The 26,784-nt window shown below is 38.9% G+C and overlaps 2 protein-coding genes across 8 annotated transcripts in view; one reads left to right on the plus strand and one right to left on the minus strand.

The window, feature by feature from the left end:
- Positions 1-26,784, minus strand: part of LIN52 (lin-52 DREAM MuvB core complex component) — a 114,928-nt gene that overhangs the window by 44,643 nt on the left and 43,501 nt on the right. For 2 of the 7 annotated variants that reach the window (XM_044924746.2, XM_044924747.2), the window contains one exon: positions 5,228-5,580. The exons of 3 other annotated variants lie outside the window; for them this stretch is intronic. In XM_044924746.2, coding sequence (XP_044780681.1) covers positions 5,516-5,580 — 65 coding nt within the window. In that variant the 3' untranslated portion in view covers positions 5,228-5,515. Of the gene's footprint in view, positions 1-5,227; positions 5,581-25,060; positions 26,656-26,784 lie in introns of those variants that run through there. 2 more of the 7 variants (XR_003112235.3, XM_025295230.3) reach the window with 2 other exon arrangements.
- On the plus strand, positions 17,803-18,213 carry LOC102409375 (60S ribosomal protein L36a-like). Its single transcript, XM_006053855.4, has one exon. It carries the CDS (start codon positions 17,815-17,817, stop codon positions 18,133-18,135), a length of 321 nt encoding a protein of 106 aa, XP_006053917.3. The 5' UTR covers positions 17,803-17,814; the 3' UTR covers positions 18,136-18,213.

Consider the following 26,784-nt stretch of genomic DNA (forward strand, 5'->3'; position numbering starts at 1 on the left):
CACATGTGATTGTTCAGAGCCTCCCAACTGTGAGAGGCAGGAGATGTTCTAAACTGACTAAACACAGATTCCTTTGAGTAGTTAAAAGATTAATTAGAAATTGTATTGGTGAAGGGTTTTTTCACTTGTTGAGCAAGTTTGCTGCTAAGTCTCCATACTCCTTACCTACTGTGTCCTTGGCAGTGTATTGATCGATATAATGGGTGTATAGAAATGTAAAATGCAGCTTTGTCCAATGCTTTTTGGAAGGCTGGTGCCTGACTTTGGAATAATCACCTTTAGAGAAAAATAAGTTTCTTAAAATGTTAACAGGCCTCCGGGCAAGAAGATGATGTCAATCACCTGAACTTTTGCATACGATAAGTTTGAAAGCCTGGCTTAGATTAGAACCAGGAACTGCTGTCCTTGCATGACTCCACCCCTTTCCCCATTATCCTCTATGCATAACTTAAGGTATAAAAACTACTTTGGAAAATAAAGTGCGGGCCTTGCTCACCAACGCTTGGTCTCCCCATGTCATTCTTCCCTTTAACTTCCAGCTGAGTGTCCATCTGGAGCGTGGATATCCTCTGCGACCATTTATTTGCCTGGGCTTCTAAGACCCACTCGAGAAGGTGTCTAAGGTGGGGCACCTTCCGCTATTCGAGAGGGCGCCTGCGGCCTCCGTGGTCAGAGCTAACCTGGTGTCACGGGTTATATTGATTTTCCGCGTAAACCAAGCCACTCAGCTTCTTTTCTCCACTGAATTTTCCTACTGAGCTATCCTTATTTCAGCCGCTTTTCTCCACTGAATTTCCTCACTGAGCTATCCTTATTCTATTAACTCTTTGTATCCTTAATTAAAGTGTAATTAAGCAGTTGTTCCCTGACCCTCGCCTAGCCGTCTCTCCTTCGAATACCCTGGATCAGCCGGGGCTGGTCCCCGGCAGAAATGGAAGGAAAACTGTTATCATCTGGGTACAATATCAATGTAACTTCCAATGTGTGAAGAACTAAGAAATTCTGAAGGTATTTGGCTTTGAGGAATAGCATTCAAAATCATTAAGGGCCATTTGTAAACTGTGGCAATCAGGTTAAATAAGTTTGATTTCTGTTCTCTAGAGATATATAAGATGGTGGTGTAGTTCAGCGGCTAAGTCATGTCCGACTCTTTGTGACCCAATGGACTGCAGCATGCCAGGCTTCCCTGTCCTTCACCATCTCCTGGAGCTTGCTCAAACTCATGTCCATTGAGATGGTGATGTCATCCAACCATCTCATCCTCTGTAGCTCCCTTCTCCTCCTGCCCTCAATCTTTCCCAGCATCAGGTGGCCAAAGTATTGGAGCTTCAGCTTCAGTCATGCCAATACTGAAGCTGAAGCTTAGTAATGGTAAGAATGGGCTTCCCTAGTGGCTCAGTGGTAAAGAATCCGCCTGCCAATACAGGCGATGCAAGTTTGATCCCTGAGTCGGGAAGATCCCCTGGAGAAGGAAACGGCAACCCACTCCAGTATTCTTGCCTAGGAAATCCCCTGGGCAGAAGAGCCTGGTGGGCTACATACAGTCCATGGGGTTGTAAAAGAGTCAGACATGACTTAGCAACTAAACAACAACAACAATGATAAGAACAGCAAAGAGACATTTTCCTTCCTCTTTACCATTACAAATTGCTGCTAACTAAGTTAAATTATAAGGTGAAGTGTCATAAGAACAAATCATTGAAAATTTGATCATTAAGATACCTGAAGTTGAAACAAAGAATTGGGAACATTTGCAAAACCACATGGCAAATGATACACAAAATCCTTAATTACTGAGACTAAGAAGTTACACATTTTTTCTTCCATAGGCAATCCTGAGTTATGGAACTCACACTGAGTGATAACAAAAATTAACTCTGCCTGAGGGAACAGGGAGACATTATAAGGAGAGGGTAGGATTTGAAATGGCCTTAAAGGATATGTAGTTTTCCAGATAAAACTGGAAAAACCAGGTTGATGTTAGCAAAGTCTTTCTGTGAAGGCTCGAGGAATGTGAATTTTATCTTATAAGACCCAAGGAGCCAAAGAACAAAGAATAAGTAGAAGTATGACATAACTGGCTTTGTTTTTTAAGAAGTATCTGCAATAGTAGAGGATACTTTTTCACCACTGACCATGGCAACTAACAAGGTCACACACCTAACAGATGCTCAATTAACAGTTGTTGACTGATTGAAGCCTTAGGAAAGGGTTATCAGAACTGCAGACTGACACATAAATAAGGGTTAGTCCAAAAAGGCAATCCTGGGTATTCACATAAAGAAACAGCAGTATTTAAGGCTTAATATTTGTTTTTTGTTATTGCTCAAAATGGGGTAAGTATTATGATCTGTAACCAAATAATGCCAATTCTTCTTTTTCCACATTGATATGACTTTATCTGGCTAAAATAGGAGGACAAAGCAAATCAATAACCTTATCTAGAGGAGGAAATAAAGCCAAGTAAAATCGCATCTAAAACATCAATGTTTATTTCAGTCTGTAAGCCTTTTTTTTTTCCTGCTTGTCTGTACAGTCTCCAATCATCCCTGAGATACAAGCGATTGGGCTCTTCTGGACCCACCAGTTAAGGGGAGGGAACATTTATCTACCGTCAATTCATGGGACACTAATCTCCTTCCCACTCCTCTGATTACAAGCAAGCAGGATGCTAGAGGAAAAGCCTCAACTGAAGCTTTAAAAATAAATAAATAAACCCAGCCCCTTCTGCTCCAGGAATACAGAAAAGACTGGCATTATTAATACAAGAGAAAGTGATCTGCCCAAACAAAAGCCAATCTGAAGGAGGCACCAGCGCCGCAAGCTAGCCTGGCATGATTGCTAGGAAGAGGGCACCCTTGTTAAAAATGTATATTTTAATTTTCTGTATTGCAAAAGGCCCCAATTTGCCCAGGGATCTAGCTAAGCTGCCATTTTCTACTACGACAGAGTCTAATCTTTATTTAATGGATTTAGCATCTATCTTCACTAGAGTGGTCTCTAAGGAATAGGGGAGGGGAGAATGAAGGGGCAGAAAAGAGATGCTCAGATCCCCCTCCCCCTTTCATCCATCCGGCACTCATGTTTGTGTTCAAAATTCAATTACCTCCTTATTGATACTTCACAGAGATATTTAAGCTGCAAACATGAAGCCCTGATTTCCCAAGGGGCCATGCCCCTCTCTATTTCACTGCTTTGCTTCCCCCTGGGTGAATTCCTGAGGCGTCCATATTAATAGGTAATCAGTCACAATTCATTTATTAAACAGCAAGCAAGGTTTATCAGCCTGCCCTGATTAGCCCGAAGAAACCACTGAATTCCTAATTTATTTATGGAAATGTAAGTGTCTTTTTGAATTCCATTCAGGAGCTGCAGGAGCGCTGTGGTCTTAGCACACTGCAGTCTTACCGGCAGCACAAGCAGCGCCTTCAGGACCACGGCCGCTGGCCACCAGAAGGCAAAGAGCCAGGGACGTACAAGCACAGACTCCTCTTGGCCACAGGATTTGGATCCACGTAATCCTTGGATTAGTACTTATTTGATTGCTTTCTGTTTACATAAAAGAGTTGGAAATGTTGTCACTAAGGCAGCCATTACAATCCACCATAACAAAAATCAATCCCTGGGACGCTGCTTGTTGATTGGCAGAAAAGTGGCCCTTAATGGAGTAGAACTGAGGACCTCAGTGAGCTAAAAGACAATCCTTCTCAGAGTTAAAACCAACACCAGACTGGAATACAAACCAAAACCACTAAAATAATACATCTTGAGCATTTCTTTTAGATTAGTAGCTAAACCAGATCCTGTTTTAATTTTGTACTGTTCTAGGCTGCAGTGACAAAACAGCTTTGTGTGTAATTTCCACAATTCTAATCAATTAGCAATTCATACAAAATTGCCCATTACTAATTAAAAGGCCAATACAGATTAAATAAAGCTCTAACCAGTAGCATTAAAACCCATGCTAACTGCCCCAATAGGTGCAATTAGAAAAGACACTGTTTATGGGACAAGAGCAGATCATATAAACTAGACTCTTGTTTTCTGCTAGAATTATAGGACTGTTTCTTCTGAAAAATAATTTAAAAAAATTTAAAAATGTAAAAAATGTAGCCAGTGTTTCAATGCCAATGAAGAAGGCTGTTAATGCTATCTTTCTATGGGTTATCCACACCCAATATTTTCAAGTCCTGCTCTGCTTTCTTCACACAATTCACTATGATTAAGAGCAACCTCCCCACATAATCTGCTCTATGAAGTGAAAGGCAAACCATAATCATGAGAATATCAAATTCTGACTGACAGACATTCTAAAATGTACCTGACCAGTATTCGTTAAAACTGCCAAGGTCATCAACAACAAAAAATCTGAGAAACTGTCATAGCCAAAAGGAACCAACGAAGAAATATGACGAGATGTAATTATGACATCCTAGAGGAGACCCTGGAACAGAAAAATATTAGGGGAAAACTAGGGAAATCTGAATTAAAGTATGGGGAAAAGTGAAAAAGGAAAGTTCATTACTTGTAACAAATGTACCACAATAACCATAATAGGGGAAACTAGGTATGGGTTAATGGGAACTCTCTTTTATGATTTTCATATCTAAAACTGCTCTAAAATTTTAAATTAATTAAAAAAACAGAAGCGGCAACTTATAAACTAAATTAGAAAGTGGCCAAAACATAAGTAACTTTTATATTTTTATGAGAAAATTTTAAAAGATCATTTTTCATTAATAATATCTTTGAAATATAAACACATTAATAAATTAAAAAATTTCATATATATTTATTTGTTTCTACTTGACAGGAATAGCAAAAATATATTTAGTATATATTTAGCTATTAAACATATTCTCCAGAAAATGTCATCTCCATTCAAGATGTTAATAACTATTAAAATTACAATGGGAAACTCCCCCCCGCCCACCCCCACCAATATACAAAAAAGAAAAAGGTAAACCAGTTGTAATATTAAACTAAAATATAATTAGGAGAACTATTTGTAAAGAAAATCAATATCCCCTCAATTCAATATTAACACTCTTCAGATTGTGTTGATGTTCCTCTTCTCGAGTTTGAACCATCAAGAAATGACCTGCATGTGCTTTGGCTAGAGATGAAACACAAGGTCAAGTCAAAAGCACTAGCTCTCCCCACTCTCAAATAAATAATCGTATGCAATAGGATTCTGTTAGTAATTCCAAAGTGAAACATAATAAAATTTTCTTTAAAGGTCCAATGTCTTTATTTGAACTGTCCAATACATAAAAATACTGTGTATGGCTCGGACTTCTATCATACTTGGAGAAAAGCAAAAAATGCATCACGGCAGGCATGTTTGTAAGAACTGCTACAGAGTCGGAGAATCGGAGTCACAGCTCTTGGGCTATCCTTGACATCTGTGGACTATAAGATGAGGTCATGGTCCAACTTACTCAAGTCCAGTTGTCAGGCTTTGGAAACTATGCACTTAAAGCATTTAGCATAGTATCTATTATTAGGTATTCATCTACCTGTTGAAACTATGATTATCAATGTTTCTCAGTAGGTACCTGATGACTCTAGGCAGAAAACCTGAGAAAACAAAAAGTTAATTGAAGAATCTAAAAACAACCCATCTGTTGAATCCATTAATACAGCACCCTTGAAAAGTCAATGCTCCTACTTGACCCACTTAACAACCTATATGGAAGACAAAGCAGCTATTTATCACCTATATGGCATGGATGAGAAAAAGGAAAAATTAGGCAGGTAAGTGATTTACTCAAGGTCAATAGCTAATACAAGCAAAGCCAAGACTTGATTACTTCTGACTCCAAATGGTCTCCCATTCTACACCACAGGCATGTTTTGTCCTCTGGCAGATAACTCTGACTTCTCTGGCATATCACTCTGTTTCATGTCAAATTCCTTACAACAAAACCCCCTGTAATATCACAAGATTTCCTAAACCCTGATGCTTTCTTCAGGCACTACAATGTTAAGGAAATTTCAAAATGAAAAAAGAACTACTCAAATAGCATTCTATTGTATTAAATTATCAACACAAACAGATTGGTCAATCACTTTAATTTTTCTTTTAATTTATGCTCATGTACAACCTAATTTCCTCACCAATAAATTTCACTGACATCTCTGTCCAAAGCAGTATGTTATCTCACTCCTGACATATATGCATTTCCAAATATAAGACAGGACAAAGACAGGCTCAAATCCTTCCTGAATATTCTGTCCATTATCACCCCAAAAAAGAATTAGTATATTAAGCAACATCTTATTGCAAGCTATTATTCTAGTGCTTTAGGTGGGAAAATATGTCTTCTAGATTTATGGACTCTAAATGTTGTTGGTTCATTCAAAATAGTAATACATGAAACACATATAGAAAAAATATTAAAATGTTCTTTCTGATGTTTGTCCCAACATGTGACCCTTTATCAGTCCTACTAAAAAAGTTTCCAAGAGTTATCCGCTATGTACCCACATTTTAACTAAAAACTTTAAAGGGAACACTGCCATCTACTGAACCACATTCATCACCACTCTCTATTACAGTGATACCTAATTTAATGGCTCTCTGGGACCAAAAAATTTAACTAAGGATGTTTATGTTTAAAGTAAACTTTTAAGGCATAAAAAGTTGTATACATTCACAGCTACCCTGACAAAGATACCCCAGGAAACAATTGCTATTACTCTCATCCAATATATAAGGCCTGCTCTAAGCAATACTTTGAAATATAGGGGGTTGGTTCCCTTCCTCTTCAACATCCTCTTTCCTACCTGACTGGAAAACTACTAATGCTTGATACTCTTTCATGAGCTTCCCATATGAAACGATATGGCTGTGAGAGCTATCATTTCCATTTAAGGATAGACTGGCAATAAGACTTGAGTGAATTAGCTTCAATTTTTATCTTACTAATTTTAAATTAAGAAAATTTTAAGTATAACATATACATAGAAAAAAGAACAAATCTTAAGTATACATATGAGGAATTTCACAAAATGAACACATCTGTATAGGAACCACATACATCTATGAATATATAGAGAACTATTGCCAGCACCCCAGAAGACTCTCTCCTCATGCCCATTCCAGCCACCACTATAACCCAAATGCAACAATTATTTTTATTTATATCGCCATTGATTATCTTTGCTTGTTTTTGAACTTTATATAAATGATATAGTATAATATATATTGTTTTGTGTCAAGTTTTATTTACTCAAGGTTAAGTTTCTGATGCCAAAGAATGCTCAAACTACCGCACAATTACACTCATCTCACATGCTAGTAAAGTAATGCTCAAAATTCTCCAGGCAAGACTTCAGCAATACGTGAACTGTGAAGTTCCAGATGTTCAAGCTGGTTTTAGAAAAGGCAGAGGAACCAGAGATCAAATTGCCAACAATCACTGGATCATCGAAAAAGCAAGATAGTTCCAGAAAAACATCTGCTTTATTGACTATGCCAAAGCCTTTGACTGTGTGGATCACAACAAACTGTGGAAAATTCTCAAAGAGATGGGCATACCAGACCACCTGACCTGCCTCTTGAGAAACCTGTATGCAGGTCAGGAAGCAACAGTTAGAACTGGACATGGAACAACAGACTGGTTCCAAATAGGGAATGGAGTACATCAAGGCTGTATATTGTCACCCTGCTTATTTAACTTATATGCAGAGTCATGCGAAATGCTGGACTGGATGAAGCACAAGCTGGAATCAAGATTGCCAGGAGAAATATCAATAACCTCAGATATGCAGATGATACCACCCTTATGGCAGAAAGTGAAGAAGAACTAAAGAGACTCTTGATGAAAGTGAAAAAGTTGGCTTAAAGCTCAACTTTAACTGTTAAATTCAGTTAATTCAGAAAACTAAGATCATGGCATCCGGTCCCATCACTTCATGGCAAACAGATGGGGAAACAGTGGAAACAGTCGCTGATTTTACTTTTTGGGGCTCCAAAATCACTGCAGATGATGACTGAAGCCATGAAATTAAGATGCTTACTCCTTGGAAGGAAAGTTATGACCACCAACCTAGACAGTGTATTAAAAAGCAGAGACATTACTTTGCCAACAAAGGTCCGTCTCGTCAAGGCTATGGTTGTTCCAGTAGTCATGTATGGATATGAGAGTTGGACGATAAAGAAAGCTGAGTGCCAAAGAATTGATGCTTTTGAACTGTGGTGTTGGAGAAGGCTCTTGAGAGTCCCTTGGACTGCAAGCAGATCCAACCAGTCCATCCTAGAGGAGATCAGTCCTGAGTGTTCATTGGAAGGACTGATGCTGAAGCTGAAAATCCAATACTTTGGCCACCTGATGCAAACAGTTGACTCATTTGAAAAGACCCTGATGCTGGGAAAGATTGAAGGCGGGAGGAAAAGGGGACGACAGAGGATGAGATGGTTGGATGGCATCACCGACTCAATGGATATGAGTTTGGATAAACTCTAGGAGTTGGTGGTGGACAGGGAGACCTGGTGTGCTGTGGTCCATGGAGTTGCGAAGAGTCAGACATGACTGAGTGACTGAACTGAACTGAAGTTTCTGAGACTCATTCATGTTGCTTCATACAGCGATAGTTTGTTCATTTTCAAAGCTGTGTAGTATCCTACAGGGCTTCTGGGGTAGCTCGGCTGGTAAAGAATCTGCCTGAAAGGCAGGAGATCCCAGTTCGATTCCTGGGTCAGGAAGATCCCCTGGAGAAGGGATAGGCTACCCACTCCAGTATTCCTGGGCTTCCCCGGTGGCTCAGATGGTAAAGAATCAGCCTGCAATGTGGGAGACGTGGGTTCTATCCCTGGGTTGGAAAGATCCCCTGGAGGAGGGCATGGCAACCCACTCCAGTACTCTTGCCTGGAGAATTCCCATGGACAGAGGAGCCTGGCGGAATACAGTCCATTGGGTCACAAAGAGTCAGACACAACTGAGTGACTAAGTACACATAGCACGTAGTATCCTAGAAATATACCCTAATTTATCTACTAATTCTATCATCACAGAATATCTGGACTGTTCTAATTTGGGTCTATTATGAATCATTCTGAGTATTTTCATATGCATCTTTTGTTATACAATTTCTGGGATATATATCTAGCACTGGAATTACTAAGTTATAGGCTATTAAGTATAATCAGCCTTAGTAGACACTGCCTAACAGCTTTCCAAAATGTACTGAAAATCACACGCCATTTAAAGTCTCATACATTTCTCAGCCTATCTTTCAACTGTAAACTGTCCCCATTTAGAAGAATCTGAGACACTTGGAAGCAAGTAGAGAGTACTTTGGGGAAGGGAAGTCAGAGTTTCTGAACTCATAATCTGAGACCTTCCCAGACTCCCAGTTTCCCTTGGAAGACTATAACCTATAGTTCAGGATCCCTAGAAGCCTATTTTGAGAACAGAAGAGTCTCTCTCCCATGTAACTGTACCCCAATACCAATTTATCAGCAGGTTTCTCCCATCCAGGTTCTCCTAAACACTGTCTGAACTCTGATCAATACCTCAAACTCCCAGATAAAGATACTGTATGTTTCTGAGCACAAGCTAAGTTGTCTTAGTTAGAATTTACACATTTTTCCTTCCTATCAGATTATACGGAATGCATTTTGAAGTAAAGAGGTTTCAGAAAATAAAAGAACAACAACAACAACAAAAACCTAACAATATTACTGGAATTGAATTGGAATTACTATAATGGGAATCCTTCCTCCAAGATTTTCCCAATTTATCGTGACAAAGACTTGTCAATAATGTAAGAATCCCAAGCCTAACTTCATTCATGTACCGATCAGTCCTGGTGCAGTCTTATCTCATCATGATGTCTCAACTTAAAGGCAAAAAGGAGACAGCTGTCAGAATATTTTAATACCTATGAATTTAGAGAATTGCTCTACGTCAGTCTAATCATTTTGTAGAGTTATAAAAATATCTGCTACAAAAGTGGTGCTATAAGGATGTGTCCTTACGTAGCTGAGAGTAATAAAACACTGCACAGCCCTGGGTCACAGTCTGCCAAACTAGAACTGATACACATCAGTGCTGCTGTGAATTTGTAAAACTGTTCTGGCTAATCTTTTTGAAGGACTCCTGTTTGTTTATTTAAATAAGAATTAGCTGCAATAGTAACCAACTGCTTCAGGGCTTCAACAATGAGCTGTGCCTAATGAAAATTCAGAATTCATCATTGCATGTCACAAGGAGGTTAACATTTAACATGTAGACTTTTAAAAAAAGGAAAAAAATCAGTATTTTTTTTAAAATTAAGGATCTTTGACACTCTGATGGGTAGTATATCCATTCAGCATAGAAAGCAGAAATAATCAAAATCATTGCCTAGGTACAGGTCAAACTCAGCTCACTCCAGAAATGCTTGACGGTGACTACTTTCCTATCTCTTTGTTGCCACTTCACAGGCTTAACGGGGTAAACCCGGAGAGGCTGCTACATGGTTTGGTGGCCAAATTATATGTAAGGTTATTCTGCCTCCCTAACTGTGTGACTGCTGGACAAATAAGGCAAATATTTTGTTGTTGAGTTGCTAAGTCGTGTCTGACTCTTTGCTACCCGGTGGACTGCAGCGCTCCAGGCTTCCATGTCCTTGATGCCTTTTTACTATACCAGCACACTGCAAGCATGGGAAATGATATGAGAAAAAAGGATCTGTGCAGGTTAATCAAACAGTAACTGCTGCATGGAATGCTACATTTTACATGAAATCTCACAGTGAGAGGGAAACCAATTTGCCAAAGATGATATACAGTGTTTCTTTCACTCCAGTTAAATGTCATTTTTTAAAAAAGACTCTACCCAACCACCTTCAGGCCACTATGATCTCTCATTTTTGAATTCCTGTGGTAGTCAAGTGGCACTTTGTGCATGCTGTCTTGTACACATCTGCCTTGCCATCCTAATCAGATTATAAGCACCTTAAGAGGAGTTTATGCCTTATTGTTGACAACCAAACTCGAGAACACTCCTTTTCACAGCTGGTCACAGTTTATTTATTATGATAATATCTAAATCCCAAGAAATAGATGTGAACCCTTAGTAGGGTCTGGATATTAAAATAAATACCAAGGATGATCAGGCTATTTCAAATCTACTTTGGGAAAGAATGAAGGGAAGAGTAGAGGCTGGATTCATTGATGAATTGAAGAAAGTGGAATACAAAATCAAGATGCAGTTGAACTTTCAACAATGTAGGGGTTAGGGTCAAAAATCTGTGTACAACTTCACATCCGGCCATCAGTATCTGAAGTTCCGTATCTGCATTCAACCAGCCATGGGTTATGTAGTACTATACAGTGTGCATGCTCAGTCATGTCCAACTCTTTTTTGTGACCCCAGGGACTGTAGCCCGTCAGGCTCCTCTGTCCATGGGGTTTCCCAGGCAAGAATATTGGAGTGGGTTGCCATTCCCTTTTCCAGGGGATCTTCCAGACCCAGCGATCAAACCCACATGGCTTGAGTCTCCTGCCTTGGTAGGAGGGTTCCTTACCACTAGTGCTACCTGGGAAGCCTTTACAGGGTATGCAGTACTATAGTACATATTTACTGAAAACAAACTAACTGACGGTATAAGTAGTTACACACAGTTTGAACCTGAGTTGTTTAAGGACCAACAACACATCAAAAAAAACCGTTCAGTTAAGAGTAGGCCTGAAATGGACTTCTTTACATCCTTTTGGGCTTCCTCGACTGGTTTCATTTCTGTGTTTTCTTCTTTTTCTCATACAATTCATTTTAAAATTGATATACAGTCCACATACCATAAAATTCACCCCTTAAATTGTGGTAAAATACTGATAACATACATTTAACCATCCTACCCATTTTTACATTTCAGTGGCATTAAGTATATTCATGTTGTTGTGCAACCAGTGTCCAGACCTTTTTTGAGTAAAACTGAATAAATTACAATTAATTAAATCCCCATCTAAATAATAACCTCCCATTCTCCCCTGCCCCAGCTCCTGGCAATCACAGTTCTACTTTCTGTCTCTATGAATCTGACTACTCTGTCACTTTCTAAACAAGACTCTACCCAACCACCTCCAGTCCACTATGATCTCTCACTTCAGTGAACTCCTGTGGTATGACTGTGGCACTTACTACATGCTCTTGTACACATCTGTCTTGCCATCCTAATCAGATTAATCAGTACCTTGAAAGGAGTTTATGTCTTGTTTTTGTTTTCATATAAGTGGGCACCTTATACAAGTAGAATTGCACATATTTTTCTTTTTGTGACTCATTTATCTCACTTAACATGTCCTCAAGCTCATCTGTGTTGTAGTATGTATCAAAAGTTCCTTCCTTTTAAAGGCTAAATAATATTCCACTCTAAGAATACACATTTTGTTTATCCATTCATCCATCAATAGACACTCAGGTTGTTCCCACCTTTTGGCAATTACAAATAATGCTGCTATGAACATGTATGTACAAATATCTCTTCCAGTCCTTGCTTTCAATTCTTTGGGGTATTTGCTCAGAACTGGAATTGCTGGGTCATGCAGTTAATTCTATTTTTATTTTTAGGAACCACCATACTGTTTTCCATAATGGCTGAACAATTTTTACAGTCTCACCAACAATGCAAAAGGGTTCCAATTTTTCCACATCCTCACCAACACGTGTTACTGTCCATCTTTTTATTATAGTCATCTTAGTGGGTGTGAAGTAGTATCTCATGGTTGTGATTTGTATTTCCCTAATGATTAATGATGTTTAGCATGTTTGCATTGGCTTATTGGCCACTTGTGTATCTTCTTTGGAGAAATGTTGATTAAATCCTTTGCCCACTTTAAAAATGGGACTGTTTTTTATTGTTGTGCTGTAAGAAGTCTTTATATATTCTGGATATCAAACAATACAGAAATGATTTGCAAAAGTCTTCTCTCATTCTGTGGGCTGTCTTTTTATTTTCTTGATGGTATCTTTGAAACATAAAACTCCAATTTATTATTTTCTTTTTCTGTTTATGCTTTTGGTATCATATCCAAGAAACACTGCCTAGTCTAAGGCAACAAAGATTTATGCTTATGTTTTCTTCTGAAAGTATTATAGTTTTAGCTCTTACGTTTAGGTCCATAATCCATTTTTGAATTAACATTTGTATATGGTGCAAGGTAGGGGGTTTAATTTGGGGTTTTTGCATGTGGATATCCCATTTTCCCAGTACTATTTGTTAAAGAGACCATGTAGTTTTCCCCACTGAATGATCTGGCACCCTTGTCAAAAACTGACTATAAATGTGAGGATTTATTTCTGGACTTTCAGTTCTATTCCAGTGATCGATATAGCTAACCTTATGCCAGTACTATACCTCTTGTTTATTTGTAGTTCTGTACTAAGTTTTGAGACTGAGAAGTGTGAGACTTCACTTTTGTTCTTTTTCAAGATTATTTAGCTCTTCTGGGTCTCTTGTATTTCCATGTAAATTTTAAGATTTACTTGTTAATTTCTGCAAAACCAGCTTCATTCTTGACCTAAATAAAGTACAGGGGTAGTTCCTGTATGGAAGGATCCATAATCCTCACAAGGTTAATCATGCAAACTGGAATATAAGGGGATCTCCTCTGCTTACACTCACCTAACAACCAAAGCTGCTGTAGGTGGGAACAACCTATACTGGCATACACTCCATTTACACAATGGTGCTGAACAATGAAAACAGAATCCAATGTAATTTCTAACGGTAGAATTCTTAACTAAAGAAAATAATCATTAGATCTCATCTGTGGCCAAAAACCATTTATTTCCTTCTAACAGTGCCACAAAAATTCCAGAGAAAATGAGACTGCTACCTTAAACACAAGGCTAAATAATGCCATTACAAAAAAACCTGAATTTTTCTATACTTTATATTTAAAGAGGAAAAAGTTATTCTGAACAATTCATAAATGTATGAGTTGTAGTATCTAAATTCAAGTCTTTTAATACCTGTGACATTTCAACCATGAAAACATGAAAGTCAATATAACACTGGTGTTTACTTGCAATTTTGTTGAGGAACTACTCTCAACACACTGAAGGAGCAAAGTCATTCAGCTACTGAGTGAGCCTAGCAGTCCACTCACCACCTGTATATCACCATGACTCTGACATTCCCTAGTGGTACTCATTTACATAATAAAAATAACACTACTGGAAACTAGAAAGGACTAAAAGCTTCTACAAATTTGGAATAAAGGATGGATGAAATACTTGTCTTGGGGCTGGCTCAGATCTGTGAAATGAATAGTTTCATCACATATCCAGAGGCGTATAGTAATGTTAACAGAAAAAGTCCACCAGCTTTTATCAAAACATTCTTCAGTACACAGAGAGAGGAAAAAAGAACTTTAATGAAAGCTGATAAGGCACTGAGAATGATACTGGAAAATGGAACTTATGATCACAATGTGATTTAGGAGAAATGTAAAGGGTTCATAAACAGGAAGGATTAGTAAGTCATAACAAGAAGTTGTTGAACATAGATAAAATTGACTTACACTAAAAGAAAATGCCTTTATAAACATAAATCATGACAGAGAAAAGGTAAGCTCCTATTAGACAATTAGATATTTGTCATGTCCAAATTCGGAGAAGGCAATGGCACCCCACTCCAGCACTCTTGCTTGGAAAATCCCATGGACGGAGCAGACAGTTAGGCTGCAGTCCATGGGGTCGCTAAGAGTCAGACATGACTGAGCGACTTCACTTTCACTTTTCACTTTCATGCATTGGAGAAGGAAATGGCAACCCACTCCAGTGTTCTTGCCTGGAGAATCCCAGGGACGGGGGAGCCTGGTGGGCTGCCATCTATGGGGTCGCACAGAGTCGGACACGACTGAAGTGACTTAGCATAGCATAGCATGTCCAAATTATATAAGTATTGGGAACTGAATGGTGAAAAACTCAGATGCTCACATATCCTTATAGAGTCTACAGAGTTTAAGATCAGGCTGACTTATCTACTGGGTAGTAACTGTGCAGACTTTATGGAAAAATTATGTTTGCCCTATTAATCTGAGAGCCTCCGGACATAAAAAGAACTCCCTTCCAAATACTGATATGCTAATAAAAAAACCCTCAGATACAGGGCAATGTTTTTTTGGACTGGTTTTATAAATACTTTATGCCAGAAACAGAGAAGTATCTAATTTCTAAAAAGCTGGAATTTCAGTTCTCCCCATCATGAACAATGTGCAAGGTTGTCCTTAATGACTATAGTTTGCAACTCTAAGTTAAGGTGATGCTCCTTGCACTTAATGCTTCTGCCTTTTCAAGTGGAGTGTAAAATACAAGCTCAAGGTATATGACTCTGCTATACTTTCACTGGCATCATAAAGTGCTGCGAACAAAGATCTCAAATTTGGTAACTTCCAGCTTTAGAAGAGGTACATCCTTGATTATGTAAGAAATATCATGGAATCTCTTACTGGAGATTGGGTGATCCAAAAGGGTAAATGTTATTTGTGTGACGGCAGTGTACAACTTCAAGGAGATTACTGTCACAGGTAATAAAGAGTATAGCATTAATGCCAACAAGACAAGAGGGTGGTAAAGGTTTGGCGGGCACACTTAAAAGTGATATGGAAGAATTAGAAGAGCAAGAAGACTTAGAGATGATTTCGCAGAGAATGACAAAGAGGATGACATTGAAGACTTAGAAGAAATCTGGGAGGGGGGTGTTTCATAAAGTTAATCATAAAGTTCCTCCATGAGTGTCCTACCCTGAAAGCAACAAGTTGACTCTAATTTACCACAGAAATGCCAGATGCTCATTTTACAGGCAGATTTCATAAGCTTTATATTTAATGAGAAATTGTTAGAGTGACATTTGGCAAGGGAAGATTCTCTCAGATGTTGAGAAAAACCAGCATAAGCATCTTTTTGCTTCATTTTTCCTAGGAGAAATTGACTGAAATAATTTGACAGTCAAAGATAAATTGAATAGTTAAAAATCTCCATGGTAAATTCTTTGTTGAAAGGTCAAACACATCTGCTGAAATGTATTCATATTCATTCCATTTCTTTCAGAGTAAGATAACACAGTACTTAAAAGACACAAAATAGTGTATAAAATCAGAATGATGTTCTGTTACACTGTAGGTATTATTCACAAAGCTGTTAGTTTAAAGTCGGTCATTTATAGTACAAAAAATTTTACCTATTTTGAATCTCATCTCACTTGTGTTCTGTCTATAGTAAGAAACTCTGTTCCAAACTTGTCTAATTTGCTTAATAGATTCACAATCGTCTGGTGGCTTAGGGAAACCCCTAATCTAACTTGATCAGAAAACTGAAATGTTATCAAGAAAAGTGGACACGGGTTCAAATGCCAGCGAACTTTTCATGTAAAAGGCTAGACAGTTAATATGTTAGGTTTTGTGGGCCACATTCAGTCTCTGTCTCATACTCTTCCAGTTTTCATTTTTATAATTCTTTAGAAATGTAAAAATGATTCTTGGTTCACAGGGAATACGCAATTAGCCAACATTTAGAGTAGTGCCACTGGATGCAAATGCCCTATGTCTGTGCAGTCCAAAGTGGTAGATACCAGCTGCAGGTGCTTACCAAGAGCATTTACTGAGCAGTACAACTGAGCAGTTATATTCTAAATTTTGTTTAACTTTAAACAGTCACATGCAGCTAGTGGCTACCATTTTGAACAGCACAGGTCTAGAGGATCTCTAACAGCACACAAGAGCCCCAGAAATCGCTGAATACCTATGTCCCCCAAGAATCTACTGAAGAAGACTTGGATACGTAAGCTGGGTATCAGCAGTAATTGTTACTAATAATGGCCTCCAAGTATTAAACATCGTATAACAATTCAAATGACTAACACCAAGGAGGAAAATTACGGTGTAAGAAATTTGAAACAAAACTCGTTGGCACTTCACAATTTATTAGAATGACATCTCCTCCATACTTGGGCAAATCAGAACTTTGAAGTGTTGAGAGAATTAATCTAAAGAGCTCTGAGTTTAAAAGACCTATAATGTTCTTACTTTTGATGGAAATGAAAATTTTTACCACTCAATTTGCACAGATTCTATTGAAGATGGATGTAATTAAAATCAGGTTTCTGTTAGCCTGAGAAGACAACTGATTTCTCCCATCACTGCCCTGAAATGCTCCTAGAAAATTGCTTTGCTTCATTCATCACACTGCTACTCCCAGCAAGGGCCCTAAAGTTCATGAGGCTCAAACCTCCTTTGTTAGCCAAGCTGTTACACAAGAAACCTAAGTCCTCATTTTCACGTGCTGACAACATTTTCCAAGTCCATTACTGCATTCATAACTTGATTCTTGGAACTTGTGAGGTAGAAAATTAGGGGAGAAAACACTCCTTCAACTTCAGAGGAAGCCTCCAGTTGCCTTAGACAACATCCACTAAAGGCTATTTGTTTTCCCCACCTATCTGGGACAGAACACGTCTCATTTAACTAAGCAAAGAATTTAAAACACACAGCCGGGTGCAAATCACTACATTATGTCCAGCTGATGATCCATGACTAGACTCACACCATTCCTCCAAAAACGTTTGGCCTCTAATATTTCTAATTTAAAACAGTCCCACATGTAAAGGCAACATTCCTGAAGAGGGGAAATCACTTCATGTAAAATCACAGGTTGAACCATGGAACACAAATCAGTAAGTGCAACCAACTGGTTCAGTAAGTATTCACTCATAGGTCCAAGTCAAACTGTCTACAAAGAGTCTAGCATTGGGACTTCCCTGGGGGTCCAGTGATTAAGAATCTATCTGTCCCTTTTCTGTGGTGGTATCGCTCTCGCAAACATGGTGAACGTTCCAAAAACCCGCCGGACTTTCTGTAAGAAGTGTGGGAAGCACCAGCCCCACAAAGTGACACAGTACAAGAAGAGCAAAGATTCTCTGTATGCCCAGGGAAAGCAGCGTTATGACAGGAAACAGAGTGGCTATGGTGGGCAGACTAAGCCGATTTTCTGGAAAAAGGCTAAAACTACAAAGAAGATTGTACTGAGGCTTGAATGTGTTGAGCCCAACTGTAGATCAAAGAGAATGCTGGCTATTAAGAGATGCAAGCATTTTGAGCTGGGAGGTAATAAGAAGAGAAAGGGCCAAGTGATCCAGTTTTGAGCTTCGTATTTTGTTTTATTATGAAGACAATAAAAATGCCATCAATAAAATCCTCTTATTTATGCTTAAAAAAAAAAATCTATCTGTCAATGCAGGGGACAAGGATTCGATCCCTGGTCTGGGACGATTCTACAGGCCATGGGGCAACTAACCCCGAGCACCACCACTGCTAAGCCCCTGCACCCTGGAGCTCATGTTCCACAAGGAGAAGCTACTACAATGAAAGCCTGTGCGCCACCACTAGGGTACCCCCTGCTCGCCTCAGCTGGAGAAAAGTCGGCACAGCAACAAAGCCCCAGCACAGCCAAAAATAAATGAATTTTTTAAAATAAAAGAGCATAGTATAGGTATACCCACACTATGAAATTCCATGAAGCAACTGAGAAACGATGAGGTAGATCTGTCTGTATTGCTGTGGAAAGATATCCAAGATAATTGTGAGGAGGAAAAAACAAGTTACAAAGCATGTATATGTATTATGATCTCATCTGTGTGGGGGAACATATATAAACTTCATTAATACATAGAAATGTCTGGAAATGTTCATGGAGGAAACCATTGATGGTTACCTTGAATAAGTTCAGCAGGTAAGGTCTTTACTTTTCACTTCATATCCTCCCTGGAGAAGGAAATGGCAACCCACTCCACTACTGCCTGGAGAATTCTATGGACAGAGGAGCTTGGTGGGCTGCAGTCCATGGGGTCACAAAGTGTCAGACACGACTGAGTGACTAACACTTTCATATCCTCCCATATATGAAAAAAAATTTTTTTAATCAAGAGCTTGAATTACTTGTATAAGTTTAAAATGTTTTTTTAAAAGTTCGGTGAGATCTCTGCAGTGCTTCCCCAAAGACTTTTTTATTACTGGAGTGTTGATAATTTGAATGAAAAAGTCAAAGCTGTCCCTTTTGTACCTAAAGTCACTATAACATTCCTAAGATTGCCTCGGTCAATAAACTTCTATAGTGGGAAGGAGAGGGGAAAAAAAAAGGGGGAAAGAAACAAAAATCACAACATTATTATGAAACTGGAAAAAAAAAAAAAAAAAGGCACACTCCATATAGGGCCTTGGTAGGACAAGACAATCCACAAGTGCCAACCAGCTCTAGGCTATAAAGATCCCAGGAGAATCATCACATTTCAATTACCATCACTAACATTACTTATTATTTGGCCTGCTCCAGTCCCTAAGGAAGGCAGCTTGTGATGACAATACCCAGCCTCTTCTTGTAAAACAATTCATTAGGCAAAGCAGAACAGCTGGGGCAGCCACGTGCGCGTACTTAAAGCACCACCCCACTGGGACCTCTGGCCCAGATTTCCCTTTTGGTGAGGGACAGCCACCACCCTTGTGACAGCTGTAGAGTCCTCCAGGGACACTTCAGGTTTAATCAGTACTTCCCGCACTGGAGAGGGCCATTTGATTTCTAACATAAACTAATGGCACCCCGCTCTCAGCAGGTTACACCAGACATCAGATAAGAGGCTTTAGGGCCTTTTTATCTTGTTCTAATGCTCCAGAGTTAATGAGGCAGCAAAAGATACTGTCATAGAGCCCAGTGTAGCTATATTATCCAATAAACAGACTCTTCCCAAGACAGGTTTAATATGGATCGAGAAGGTAAAGAAGGCTGCCTTAACACTGATGCCACTGAGAGGATGGGAATCCAGGCACCAGAAGTAGGCCAAATTCATGCACACTCTGCAGTAGACAGTGCTGCAAGGAAAGCAAGGAGTTGTCTCTAAACATGAAGAGTTAAAATGCTGATTTTTACCATGTTAAGCAGCATAAGTCTAATAGCTTTATCTGGTATTTGGGGTCAAGTTTTCAAAAAATGCTTCTAAATGAATCTATTTATGTATTTTGCCAAAAAGTATTCTTAGGAGTTAGATTATTTTTTAAACCAGCAATATAGTTATTATGAAAATAGCTTATTATATTAATATCACATTTATTATAATAATTATATTACATTAACCATGTAATGTATTAATAAAGGGCATTATAGGTGTTTTTTTTTTTACTGGCTATAAAGCAAATTCTATTATGTTAAACAGTAATATCCCCAGAACCTACATAATACCAAGCTTTAGAAATAATTCAATCATCACTCAATAATAATGATAGCCTATTATAATCAAGGCTATGTGAGACACAGTGAAAACAGCAATTAGCCCTTGGATTCCCTGCTGCTGCTAAGTCACTTCTGCTGCTGCTGCTGCTGCTAAGTTGCTTCAGTCGTGTCCAACTCTGTGCGACCCCAGAGACGGCAGCCCACCAGGCTCCCCCATCCCTGGGATTCTCCAGGCAAGAACACTGGAGTGGGTTGCCATTTCATTCTCCAATGCATGAAAGTGAAAAGTGAAAGTGAAGTCGCTCAGTCGAGTCTGACTCTTAGCGACCCCATGGACTGCAGCCTACCAGGTTCCTCTGTCCATGGGATTTTCCAGGCAAGAGTACTGGAGTGGGGTGCCATTCCAGGTTAATTGTATAAAACAAAATTTTACTTAAACCATCTTTTTTTTTTTTGTATCTTAGAATCCTGGTAAATATATGGAAAGTGTTTCTCTTCATAACTAGAAATATCTACTCAGAACCTGCTGAGTGCACATAAATATTAAAAGCTGACTATTAAAAAATGGTCAGTGGTAAATGCTGACCATTTCTTGAGTGATTTCCCTCCTAAAGATTAAAGAAAAGTTGAGATCTTCTATTTACTTCCTTGGAAACCACCCCTCAGAAAGACAAAAAGGTCTCCAAGATCTCTTAAAAAGACTTGCTGGGCATGTGTTCACTCATTTCTAGAATATCAAACATACAATAAAGAAAACAGAATCACTCCCTAAACTTTGATTATAATTTACACAAGATAATCAACAAATTATAAGAATGAAGTCCAATTCACAGATTAACATCCATCCACACACAAAAAAGTGATTCTAAGCTTTTTCTATACAACCATCACCTCGCGTTCTTCTACATCTACTGACCAATCATTGTTCTTCCACAGGTCTCTTGTTCCCTGTGGCAGAGAATGTTGGTTGCTTATCCCAATACTTCTCCCCTTCCTTCTTATTAAAAGAACCCCAATTCTTACTTTGAATCTGCCTGCAATTCAGGAGACCCTGGTTCGATTCCTGGGTTGGGAAGATCCACTGAAGAAGTGATAGGCTACCCACTCCAGTATTCTTGGGCTTCCCTGGTGGCTCAGCTGGTAAAGAATCCGCCTGCAATGCAGGAGACCTGGGTTCGATCCCTGGGTTGGGAAGATACACTGAAGAAGGGAAAGGCTACCCACTCCAGTATTCTGGCTGGGAGAATTCCATGGACTGTATAGTCCACGGGGTTGAAAAGAGTCAGACATGACTTTCACTTTCATTCTTTCAATTCTTACCCAGCAAAATTACAGCCCAGGATAAAAGAGTACATTTTTTTGCAGCTAGTCACATCAGTTAGTTCAAATGACTAAATTCTGTGGGATTTCCAGGAAGGCTGCTTAAGAGGGAAGGAGGTAGTTGTATGATACTCCTCCTTGTCTTTCTCGCTTCTCACGTTCTTCTGGCCTACAACTCAAGCCCAATGGCTAGATCTCTAGCAATCATCTTTGACCATGAGGTATCCTATAGGATGGAAGTGAAGTCGCTCAGTCGTGTCCAACTCTTTGTGACCCCATCGACTGTAGCCCACCAGGCTCCTCCATCCATGGAATTTTCTAGGATGGAAGCTGGAATTTTCTATAGGATGGAAGCCAGGTACTAATAAAGTGGAGTGAAAAGAAAGAAGCTTCAGTTTTATGTAGCTGAACTTCATCCTAACTAATAGACCTGATATCCACAATCTTTTAGCCTATAACCCTGATAGCAAAGTTATTCATTTCAGTGATGCCTTAATGGCAGTTTGGCAAACAAAACTGAAGTTTTATAAGGTATACTTCACTTCCACCCTAAATTGTATTCTCCTGGTCACAGTGGCTTAAAATCTTGACATTGTTTTTACTTTTATGTCTCTCCAGTTTTTTACTACAATTTCATATCTAGTTCCCGCCCCCCCCCCCCAAATATCTCTTATATGTCCCCTCCTTTGCATTCACACCATCCCATCTAGTATAAGCAGTTACTGAATTCCTGAACTGCAACAGCTTCCTAGCTGGTCTCTCAGCCCCATCACCACACCCTTCAATTCTCTATGGAGGTGACTGCTAGACTTTTGAAAATGATTCCTCAGGCTTTCCATAATTTAGATACTCCTCACTTTTCCAACCACAGTCCTCATACCCCAAAACTGCTTCTCAGTCCGAAGTGTCTTCTTTCTTACCATATACTACAAATATTAGCCATTAACTTCTACTTAAGTTTCATCTCTTCCAAGAAGTATTCCTTGAATTCTTACCTCACTTTTTTCCTCTTTAGGAGTTTCCTTCGGACAGGGAAGAATTATGTGACATGGTGAATGTGGTGTGAAAAAGGCCAAACCATGCAGAGCTATAACACCAATGTAAAGATTTGTTTTTTAAAAAAAATTTTATTCCAAGAGCAGTGAAAAGTCATTGATGGGTTTTAAGAAGAGAATAAGGCCATGTCAATTTGTGTTTAAAAAATATTACTCTGACTGTGGAGTAAGGTAGTCACTGGAGAAAAGATCAATTCTACAGCTAATTCTGCTAGGAGAAGGGGAAAATACCAGAAATAGATTAAAGAAGCTGGATAAAGCAGGCTTAATGTAGATGGAGAACTTGAAACTCAATATTCTAGAGGAAAATGATAGTCATTTGAGTAAATACATGTTCATTATAGGGAAAAAAAAACTAGTTTTTTTTAAAAAGCTGGTGTGCAGAATTTAGTACTAAATGTTCTTCTATCAAGAATGTATTGGCATTTACAGTGCCTTAACTTTCATTGAATCTTGGTTAAAAAAAGAAAGCTACACAAAATTTTGAGACAATTGAGAAATTCTGAATGTGGAAGGATATGAGATATTTTGCAATTACTGTTAATTTTTCTTGGGTGTGATAACAGGAAATGGTCCTTATTCTTAGGAAATGTATCCTAAAGTATTTAGGGGTAAAGTGCCTGATGTCAGAAACTTATTTCAAAATAGTTCAAGGAGAGGAGAAAAAAAAAACATACACACATCGATATTCATATCTATGGCTATGGTGAGCCCCTGGATGCTTAAAATTTTTTCATGATGAACCAGTGGAGGAAAAGAAGACAATGTAATTTCTTCTTAAGCTAATGGAAAGGGGCTTTTTTCCCGATATATTCATGATATTGATATTCATTTATTTGATACTTTGAAATAAGTTATTTTTAACCTACATCTCTAAGGAAGTCTGGGATCTTAAAAAGTAAACCACCACAGGAGGACAGTCACCTAAGAATTATCCTTTCTACAAACAGTTAACAGATCAATCATGCTCCAGCTCTCCCTTTAGTTTCAAGCCTGGCTACTCCTGGATTCCTGATTAAGGAGAGGGAGGAAGACACTGCCTGTGCTTTTTCAAGTGGAAGACAGTTACTGAACCATGCTATCCAGTGCCTATGTTTACTAAACATTTAAGATAATGTTACCAATCCCTGCTGTGGACCCCTTTCAGAGAATAGCAGGTATACAACTTAATATTCAATTAATCTTTTATTGTGTTGCTCTCTTCTTTGTTAATGTCATTATGTTCCAACACTGAGATTATTGGCTAATTAAAACCCTTGTTTTTACCGAACTTGACAGCTGACAGCAGCAGAAATAGAAGCCGACAACCATAAACTATTTTCTCTTCAACCAGGAGAAAAATGCTTCCTCTGCAAAGTTCCAGGAAGAACTCTAGAATTCTATACCTATAAAACTAAGTATTTTCAGGGAGGAGCTACTGTTAGCAATAATAAGCCTTTCAACCTGAGCTATCAGAAAGCTTATTTCTATGGTCAGACCTAGCTAGACATCTCATTCTTCTTTTGACTAACTGGGCAGGCATAGGAATGAAGCTCCTTATCTTAGTCCAAACTCAATGTGTTTATAGTCAGACTCTACAAAATGGATAAAAGATAAAATAAAAAATAAAGGCCAACAGCAAAATGGATGTCAAACACCTCCAATATTGCATTCACTAAAGGAAACAATTCTTTACACTCATTAAACAAAATAGGATGTTACAGCACCAAGTTGGGCTTCCCTGGTGGCTCAGACAATAAAGAATCTACCTGCAATGCAGGAGACCCTGCTTCAATCCCTGGGTAGGAAAGATCCCCTGGAGAAGGGAATGGCAACCCACTCTAGTATTCTTGCCTGGAGAATCCCCATGGACAAAGGGGCCTGGTGGGCCACAGTCCACGGGGTTGCAAAGAGTCTGACGTGACTGAGTGACTAAGCACAGCACACAACACCAAGTTAAGGGGATAACTGGAAATTTTGTTTGGTCGGTTGTTTTAGGTTATTGTGAGTGTGTTTGTTAAGTTGGACTGAGTAAGCCATATACTAGATGTTTTCCCAAACTAGAATTAGTTAACAATGTAACTTCACAAGCTTATTCCATGAAGAACACGGCTTGGCATGATGGGAAAGACAAAAATGAGTGGTAAAGGGTCTTTGTTCTAAAGGAGGGCAAGTTCACTAATAGTAACTAAAGGGTCTGAGTAGCTTATTCCTCTCACTCAAAGATGTTTCTCCCTGTTGAGTAAGAAGAAACCCTATCATGGCAAGAGGAGAGAGAAAGAATTAAACCCACAAATAATTTCAAATTTCATTTCAGCCATAGTTTTCTCTAACCATACTTTTCCCCTATGCTGCTGCTGCTAAGTTGCGTCAGTCGTGTCCAACTCTGTGCGACCCCCAGGCAGATGACCAGGCTCCTTTGTCCCTGGGATTCTCCAGGCAAGAACACTGGAGTGGTTTGTCATTTCCTTCTCCAACGCATGAAAGTGAAAAGTGAAAGTGAAGTTGCTCAGTCGTATCCAACTCTTCATGACCCCATGGACTATAGCCTACCAGGCTCCTCCGTCCATGGGATTTTCAAGGCAAGAGTAATGGAGTGGGTTGCCATTGTCTTCAGCTTCTGGAAAAAAGCCAAATAATTACATGTTATAGCATCTCCTTTAATCTTCCCTCTCCCACTTGCTGGTAGAAAGATGGCAAAAAGAATGCAAGCAGAAGAAGGAAGAGAAATTAAAGGCGATAAAAGTTATCAAGATAACGTTCCATATTATTTGGGCTCATGGGCTGACTGAAGGTTGAGCTTTATTACGCATCTTATCCTCTTTGTTAGACTGTACTGTCACCTGCTACTCTTAAAGTTTCACAGAAGGCTCAGGATATGCAAGGACAGTTTTATTTTTGAGGAATCTGCTCAAATATCAAATATAAAAAAGAAAAGTATATGTTTGATTCTCCATCTATTTTAAAAGAGCTTCACTTAACTTCAGTTTCTTTTCACAACTGCTATAACAAAGAAAACACTACAGGGTTCCTGAAGGGTCTTTGAAGACAGGAATAAGAAGAATTCCTCTCTATTTTAAGACTTCCTCTCTCACAGCAAATGGTCACAAGCACACCACTTCAAGCCATCGAGAAGGAACCATCAACAGTTGAGTATTAAGACGTGGCAGATGTAGTCATCATCCAGATTCTGGCTAGTCCCACTCTTGAAGAGGAATGAATGTTCTAAGAGATAAACCCCATGTTTTAATTCAAAGTAAAGGAAAATGGAAAGATGAAAAAAGACCCAAGTTTAATTATCAGTAGTGACAGAAAAAGAAAAGCACATTAAATGTATTGTGTAAAATGAATGAAGTTAGAAAGGATTTTTCATACTGTACCCAAAAATATGTGCACTTGCACTTAAGAAATAAACATTGTCTATGTTCTATTTTCAACACAGTTATCCAACACAAAGTCATTTCACCTTAAACAAACATACATACAAACAAACAAACAAGAGAGGCCAACATCCAATATCAATTTCTACCCCACCATTCCTACTTAATCTGCCAGTAAGTTAATGCAAATCAAAGCAAGCACTTCACTGCTGCTGGTAGTGAAGCCGGTTTCCTTCCCAAGAGAGGCCTGTAAAACAGGACAGTCACTGACAGCAGTACAATTACTGACACAGATACAGACTTTATGGACATGTTTATCTCCGCTGTAAATCCACACTCTCTCTCCACTCCGATTCACGAGTCATAAAGAAATTGCAGATAATGAAAAAGTTGGGGAAATTTACAGCATGTCGGAAACCTCAGACAGCCAGAAGAAATTAAAGAGCTGACTAGGGATAAATCACACAGGTACAATTAAAACTTCCCACATACCTCCTTCATTTCCAAACTGAGGCACAATCCAATGAAGCTGATGAAAAGTTGAGGTCATGACTCCTCAGGCTGTAATCATTTCTTAACTAACTGCATGTTAAAAATTAGCCAATTCACGGGACGTGTGTAAATGCTTTCTTGCTGCTTGCTACCTTGATTCCCTTCACTCTCCACTGGAAGCACCCACACAGCAATTCCATTTGTAAACAGGCCAAACTGCAACAAGCAATAAATGGAAAGGTGATGTCCCCTCTCCCACTGCCATCTCTGCAGGTGCAGGACATCTTTTACCATCGCCACTGTGGACTGAGCATTAAAATGAGAAAGTGGAGCTACAATGGGTGA

This window comes from Bubalus bubalis, chromosome 11 (genome assembly GCF_019923935.1).
Source record: "Bubalus bubalis isolate 160015118507 breed Murrah chromosome 11, NDDB_SH_1, whole genome shotgun sequence".
Classification (NCBI taxonomy): Eukaryota; Metazoa; Chordata; class Mammalia; order Artiodactyla; family Bovidae; genus Bubalus; species Bubalus bubalis.

Bases quoted from the DNA above. Each gene is read 5' to 3' on its own strand.
- LOC102409375 (XM_006053855.4), top strand. From the start codon at position 17,815: ATGGTGAACGTTCCAAAAACCCGCCGGACTTTCTGTAAGAAGTGTGGG.